The sequence below is a fragment of the Pan troglodytes genome, chromosome X (genome assembly GCF_028858775.2).
Source record: "Pan troglodytes isolate AG18354 chromosome X, NHGRI_mPanTro3-v2.0_pri, whole genome shotgun sequence".
NCBI lineage: Eukaryota > Metazoa > Chordata > Mammalia > Primates > Hominidae > Pan > Pan troglodytes.
In genome coordinates, this window is record NC_072421.2 from 51,747,791 (window position 1) to 51,755,195 (window position 7,405).

Genomic DNA, 7,405 nt, shown 5'->3' on the forward strand with positions numbered 1-7,405 from the left:
ACAAACCAACTGCTGCCAAGGATGCAGAACAGGAACGTCCATTCATGTAAAGTGGGAAGTCTCTATCTTCCAGCAAATTTGGAAGAGAGTCTGCTTGGTCCTTAACAAGGCTCAATAGTCTTGCCACACTGGTGGTCCAGCATTCTCGCTATTAAGTGTTTGCCCAGTTTGCTTCAAAACGTAAGTGTTGTCAAACAAAATACAAATCCAGGATTAGTAAAGAGAAACTTTATTCAAAAGGATGAGTAGAAGGGGGCAAGCTATGTGGAGGGGACTTTTACAGGAGGACATGAGTAGGTAAAGCACAGGTAATGCTTTAGGGCAGTGAAACCATCATGTGCGTTATAGACAGAATGTTTGCTTCCCGCCCAAATTCACGTGTTGAAGTCCCGACTCCCAGTGTGATGGTATTTGCAAGTGAGGCCTCTGGGAGGTAATGGGGTTTGAGGTTATGAGGTCATGAGCGTGGAGTCTTTATGATAGGGTTCGTGTCCTCCGAAGAAGAGGAAATAAAAATAGCTGTCTCTGTGTGAGGACAGGGTGAGATACCCTAATGATGGTTGTATGAGACAAAGCATTTGTCAGAATCCGTGGAAACTGACAGGACACAGAATGAAACTTAACGTGTTTAATCTTTTAAGACATCATTAGGGAGGTAGGGAACTATCAGGTTGAAATGCAGAATGTGACAAAACGTTCTAACCTTACCAATGAATGAAAAGCTTCACTGAAGGCTGTGAAGTACAAAGTGCTGATCTAAGCAACTTTGGAAATGAAAGAAGTGTGTAAGGCTAAAGACAAAGGCAATTGTACATATGCAGCATACTCGACTAGACAAACCTGTTGCCGGTATGGACACAGGTTGAAAAATCTGACACCGTTCTCCATGTGTACTGGAACTGCAATTAGTAAATGGATGGTGGAGGGTGAGAGGCAGGTTTTTCACTGCTGGAGAGGGAGGTGCAGATCGTAATGTGGCAGGGGCAAGAATGATTCGTGCTGCAATGGAACAGAGTTGCAGACATGGGTAGGAACTCATATTCAGCTTATTATAGATCCTCATGGTCATGTATCAAAATATTTATAGAAATGTGTACATACGTGGGTTAGTATACATACATACATATTTCCTTTCTGCTTCAGCAGAGAGGGCCTAGAAACCACTAGACTCTGGCAGCTACGAGCACACCTAGTTGCCAGACGTTGGTCTCTGATACCATTTTCTAATAAAAGGAAACAGAAATCCTTGGAGAATTGGCTGATCCTAGGAGCCAGTAAATAGGCCAGACCAGCCTAGAACATATGCAAGACAGAAATGTGCAGGATGAGCCACAAAGCAAGGAATTACACAAAATGGAACCCCAAATAATGGGAGCATACCAACGGGACCTAGGGGTGAACTGAACGTGCACCCAGTGGCCACAACTGCAAGAATGATAATAATGAAAAAGAAATAGCAAAGTATTGGATTATAATCTAAAGTATCAAGTAAATATCCATGAAAGTATCATGATATACATAAACGATCGAAAAAGGAAATAAATGCAGGAGCATAGATGGCTGTGCCATGAAGGAGAATTCCAAAGAATGTATGTAGATACTCTGCCTCAAAGAAAGGATTTAAAACTTAGCACCAGTTAGGTGTGAACTTCGCTTAATGACTTCCTTCCAAAGAGGAGCATGTGGGCAGGGGTTAAAAGAGCAACTTTTCATGGGAGCACCCTGTCCAACACTGCTTCTGCCAGGTGACCAAGGTCAACTTACACAATCAAAACTGATGTTGATATTACGTACCCTTGATGCGATCAGACGAAAACAGCTCTTTACCTTTGTGGTGATTCTCCGGTAGCTCACAACATCAGTCTAATCATGAGACAAGCATTAGAAAAACTTGAGTTGAAAAATATTCTAGGGAGGCCGGTGCAGGCAGATCACTTGAGTCCAGGAGTTCAAGACCAGCCTGGGCAACATGGCAAAACCTTGTCTCTACAAAACACACACACACACACACACACACACACAAGTCACAAATTAGCCGGGCATAGTGGTGCATGCCTGTAGTCCCATGTACTTTGGGAGGCTGAGGGAGGAGGATCGTTTGAACCTGGGATGTGGAGGTTGCAGTGAGCTGAGATCCCACCATTGCCGTTGCATACTCCAGCCTGGGTGACAAAGCAAGGAACCCTGTCTCAAAAAAAAAGAAAAGAAAAGAAAAAGAAAAAGAAAAAAGGAAAAGAAAAAGAAAAAGAAAAAAAAAAGATATTCTAGAAAATACCTCACTAGTGACCCTGAAAACTCTCAGGGTCATGGAAACAAGCAAAGTCTGAGAAGTTGTGCCAGCCAAGAGGAACCTAAGGCAGTATGATGATTAAATGTAGTGTGGTAGGCTGCATGGTATCTTGGAACAGAAAAAAAAAAAAATGATATTAGGTAGGAAGTAAGCAGGAAACCCGGAATAAAAGTGTGGACTTTAGTTTTTTTCTGCCTCTCAAATACCACCAGTAGGGAGCAGTAGGGGCTGCTGTGTCGGCAGGTAAGCCAAACACACAAAAATAGCACCGCAAATGCTCTGAAAATAAACTTTTTAAAAATCCCAGAACCTAAAAATGGACACCAGAATCTACATGCTAAACCTAAAGAAAGTAGCTGACTTCTAACATCAAATATTTGTCTCCTGTCCAGAGACTCCTAAAGTAACAAGCAAAATACATTGTATGCCATAGAGCATAGCCCACCATGTGAAGAACCAGGAATAACACAGCTTGAATGAGGAAATAGAATCCAGTGGTACCAACACAGAGACGACGCAGATGTTGCCATTATCTGACAAACATTTTACAGCAACCATCATAAAAATGCTTCATTATGTAATTGCAAATAGTCTGGAACCAGACTAGAAAATGGAAAATCTCAGCAATGAGTAGAAGATGTATAAAAAAGAAATGATGGAACAGAAAACGAAAACAATAACAGAATTTGGAAACATTGCTGGATGCACTCGGTAAGAGACCTGTGATGACAAAAGATACCATCATCGTAATGGAGGCCCAATCAATAAGACTGACGGCCGGGCATGGTGGCTTACACCTGTAATCCCAGCACTTTGGGAGGCCGAGGCGAGCAGATCACCACGGGCCAACGTGGGGAAACCCTGTCTCTACTAAAAATACAAAAATTAGCTTGGCGTGGTGGTGGGCGCCTGTAATCCCAGCTACTTGGGAGGCTGAGGCAGGAGAATCGTTTGAACCCGGGAGGCAGAGGTTGCAGTGAACGGAGATTGCGCCATTGCACTCCAACCTAGGTGACAGAGCGAGACTCTTCCTCAAGAAACAAAACAAACAAACAGAAAATAGGACTGACTGTGCCTGAGCGAGAGAGAGAGATCGTGGACTGATTAAAAGCTGAATGGATCCTCAGCGAAGTTAGGACAATAACAAAGTTCCAATATCCCTACGACTGGAGTACCAAAAGTAGAGAGTGGACTGAAAGAGGAGTATAAGAAAAGAAGGCTGAAAATATCCAAATTTTAGTGAAAACCATAAACCCATAGATTCTGGAAAACGAGCAAACTTCAGATAAGACAACCACAAAGCAATTCACACCAACACACGCATCATAGTCAGTTTTTGAAGCTGATAAAATCACTGAAAGCAGCAAGACCGAAGTGGTTCATTGATTATAGGAGAACACCAGTTTCAATGAGGGCAAATGTCTCCTCTGACCAGTGGCGGTCATCAGGAAGTGTCCCGAAAAGTTTCAGATGTTGAACAAAAGTCCTGTCAGCTGTGAATTTTGTATCCAGTGATACCATCCTTCATGGACGAAGGGGAAATCAAGACATTCTCAGGTAAAGGAAAGCATTTTGTCACGAGCAGACCCACGGTGAAAGAATGGCTAGAGTAGGTGCTTGAAACAAAAGAGGAAAGAATAAAAGATGGCCTCTGGAAGTATCTATCAGAAAGGAGTCAAGACCAGTAGAAAAAACACCCTTAGGGGACAAACACTAAGCCACCGTTTTCCTTGTGAATTGTGGAAGTCATGTTTGACGATTAAAGCAAAAACTATGAAACCATCCGATACTCCAGACAACGTTGTCTATAAGCAGGAAGGCAGAGGGGCTAAAAGGGGCTGATGCTTCTACACTTTAATGGAAGTGATGAGAACTGGATACCAGGAGCCTGTGGTAAGTCACATATGCACACTGAAAATCCCAGAGCAACCACTGAGACAATTTTACAAAGCCAAACACTCGAAAACACTTTCGGAAATCAGGATAAATCCTGCAAGGTGTACACGTAAGCCACAGAAGGGCAAAAAAAGGAGGTCTCGGTTAGCCGAGACACGGAGGAAACAAAAGAAAACAAACAATAACTCTGTGGACCTAAACACTAGCCCAGAGATCATGGAAATGAACTAGAAACATGTATGAAAAGGTAGATACTGGCAGAGTCAGTGAGAAACACGGTCTGATTATCCCATGTTTATATGAAACTCAGTTCCACTTCGGTCGCCCTGGGTAAATGAAAAGGATACAACGGGTGGGAAAAGTCACATCAGGTAAACATTAATTAAAACAGCAGAAGTAGGTATGTCAACATTAGGTAAAGAGGACTTCATCGCAACGAAAATTACAAGAAAAATAAAACGCTACAGCCGAATAAAAGAATCAAGCCCCCAAGAAGACTTTAGAGGAGTCTTTCCGTGCCCCTCCCACACGCCCCTCCAATTACAGTGTGTGGGCGTTCCTCTCTGTTCCCAGAGCCCCTGGTTCTTATTTCTGTCAGAGCAAAGTGTCCCAAGGTGTTAGGGACTGTATTTGCATACACCTGATCCTAAATGAATGTGAGTGCTTTGGAAAGCCTGATGCATCTCCACATCCCAGCGCCCAGGTGAGGGTATCTGGTGCCCGGCAGGTGTTTGCTGAACGCCTCATGACTGCCTTTCAGGCCAGCGAAGGTTGTTGTGATAGGGTCAAGGGAAGGGTCTCTTTACATCGCATTCAACAAGGGGCCAATCCTACTGGCGCAGGCAAGGAGGCTGCTCAGCGACTGACGGGGAAATGAGGGTGGGGTGTGGGCACGCGCTCCGGAGGCTGCAGGCGCCATGGGCAGAGTGAGGAACCGCGCCACTGCTCAGCGGCGCAGGCGAAAGCGGCCCGGGGATCCTCCCGCCGCCTGCGCGGCCATCGCGGTCACGGGCGCCAGCCGCGCGCAGTACCCCCGGGTCCAAGTCGGGGTCGGGAGCCACGCGGCGGCCAAGAGGTGGCTGGGTAGGTGGCGACGGAAGCGCCGCTGGCGGCGGGTCCGGAAGGCGGGCCCCAGAGACCTGCTGCCCTCCGCGCCAACCCCGGACCCGCCGGGTCCCGCCCCGTCCCCCAAGGATCTGGACCTGGGCGCACAGCGGGAGCGCTGGGAGACGTTCAGGAAGCTGCGGGGCCTCAGCTGCGAGGGCGCCGCCAAGGTCCTGCTGGACACCTTCGAGTACCCGGGCCTCGTGCATCACACCGGGGGCTGCCACTGCGGCGCGGTCCGCTTTGCGGTCTGGGCCCCTGCAGATCTGCGCGTCGTGGATTGCAGCTGCAGGCTGTGCAGGAAGAAGCAGCACCGCCACTTCCTCGTCCCGGCCTCGCGCTTCACGCTGCTCCAGGGCGCAGAAAGCATCGTCACCTATCGGTCCAACACGCACCCGGCGCTGCACAGCTTCTGCAGCAGGTGCGGGGTGCAGAGTTTCCACGCAGCTGTCTCTGACCCCCGCGTGTACGGCGTCGCCCCGCACTGCCTGGACGAGGGCACCGTGCGCAGCGTGGTCATCGAGGAGGTCGGCGGTGGCGACCCGGGGGAGGAGGCCGCCGAGGAGCACAAGGCCATCCACAAGACGTCCTCCCAGTCAGCCCCTGCCTGTCCCCGCGAACAGGAGCAGTGATTGGGGCCGCAAGCCCGCCTGAAACCGGCCCGGGCGGCCCGGGCGGCCCTGCGGGGAGCGTCCGAGTACCTGCACAGATCCCATGCTGTGAAAGAGGTGTTTCTGGCCTGGTCAAACCGCGGATTCCCTTCCAGTATTTGCCCTTCCCCTCCGCTAGTTTTCAGTGAACTCGCTTACGATCCAAATCTTGAACACACCTTTGTCTGCGTAGTACAACGTTAATCTTGCAATTCGATAAGGAAGAAGAGTGTCTCTGATTTTTCAAACCATCCATTGTATCTCTCGCTTTTACTGTTTTGCCTACAGTTGTCACAAATCACCTGCAGATGATTCCTGTGTACTGTACGTTCCTGGTGCTATTGTGAACAGGCTTGTTGTTTTCAGCGCTTTGCCTCTGGTGTGTAGGACGGCAACACACAACCAGTTTGTAAACATGTGCTAGGAAGTCTTCCATTGATTATGGTGTGCGTGCGCTCCCGCACCTGTGAGTTTTAGGTAGACGTTCATATTTGCACTGCTTAGATTCGAGTTATGCTATTTACTGGTTTTTTAATGATATATTTCAAGATTTGGTCGTGTTACATACCTCATTACTCTTTATTTCCTGTAACAGCGAAAGCTGTTACTATTTCGCTTGTTGTTTGGAAAGTGTCTCTGGGTAAGGAGATGGGGATACAGGAATGAGAAAGACATCTGTGCACACAGGAATGAGAAAGACATCTGCGCACTGTCTGCCCTCTTTAATCCTTTGAAATACCTGTCTTGTACATGTGTTAAGTATATAGAAATCAGTAAATACCTTCTAGGAAACTATGTGTGTTGGTGTGTCTATAAAGTCCGGCTTGGCTATGTATGGCAAGGCTTGGTTTTTGAAGGTACTTGGTCTCAGATTATTTCAGAAGGTGGTGGTGACTCTGGCTTTTGTAGTAGAGAAAGCTTCCCCAGGGTCCCCTACCTTTTGATGAGGGGAATTAGCAGAGGGTTTACACATTTGGCCTCTGGGGACACACTACCTGTGTTTGAATCCTGGACCTGCCGCCTGCTCGCTGTATAACCGGTATCGAGTAGATTAAACCCCATTCCTCAACTTGCTCTTTCCTCAAGAATGTTAACAGCTAACAGAGTGTTTGTTCTTGGGGTAAACACAGTGCCTTGCCTTGACTACCTGATCCATGAATGCTTGTTTTCTCAATTTCAGGCCCCCAAAACTCCTCCTATCAAGGCACCCAGACAATATGAAACTGCATTGTTTAGGGGCGTCCATACACATGGGAAAACCATGAAGAATTGGCAGTGAAATAATTTAAGCCAGCATCAGATTAGGGTTTAACTCTATGGAGGAGGAATGGCTTTGAGTGGGGGTGGGGGGAGGGGAGGGTGTCCTGCATTCCTGTTCCTCTTGCTGTGTAACAAACGGCCCCACAGTGAGTCCACACAATGACGAGCGTTGTATCATATGCATGGAATTTCAGAGGCAGGAATT

The 7,405-nt window shown here is 47.3% G+C and overlaps 1 protein-coding gene across 1 annotated transcript; it reads left to right on the top strand.

Annotated features, from left to right (window-relative positions):
- Positions 1 to 4,775: 4,775 nt before the first annotated feature.
- LOC107970979 (centromere protein V-like protein 1) lies at positions 4,776 to 6,727 on the top strand. Its single transcript, XM_054676290.1, has one exon. It carries the CDS (start codon positions 5,104 to 5,106, stop codon positions 5,920 to 5,922), a length of 819 nt encoding a protein of 272 aa, XP_054532265.1. The 5' UTR covers positions 4,776 to 5,103; the 3' UTR covers positions 5,923 to 6,727.
- The last annotated feature ends 678 nt before the right edge of the window (positions 6,728 to 7,405 follow it).

Coding starts and splice junctions, on each gene's coding strand:
- LOC107970979 (XM_054676290.1), top strand. CDS start 5,104: ATGGGCAGAGTGAGGAACCGCGCCACTGCTCAGCGGCGCAGGCGAAAG.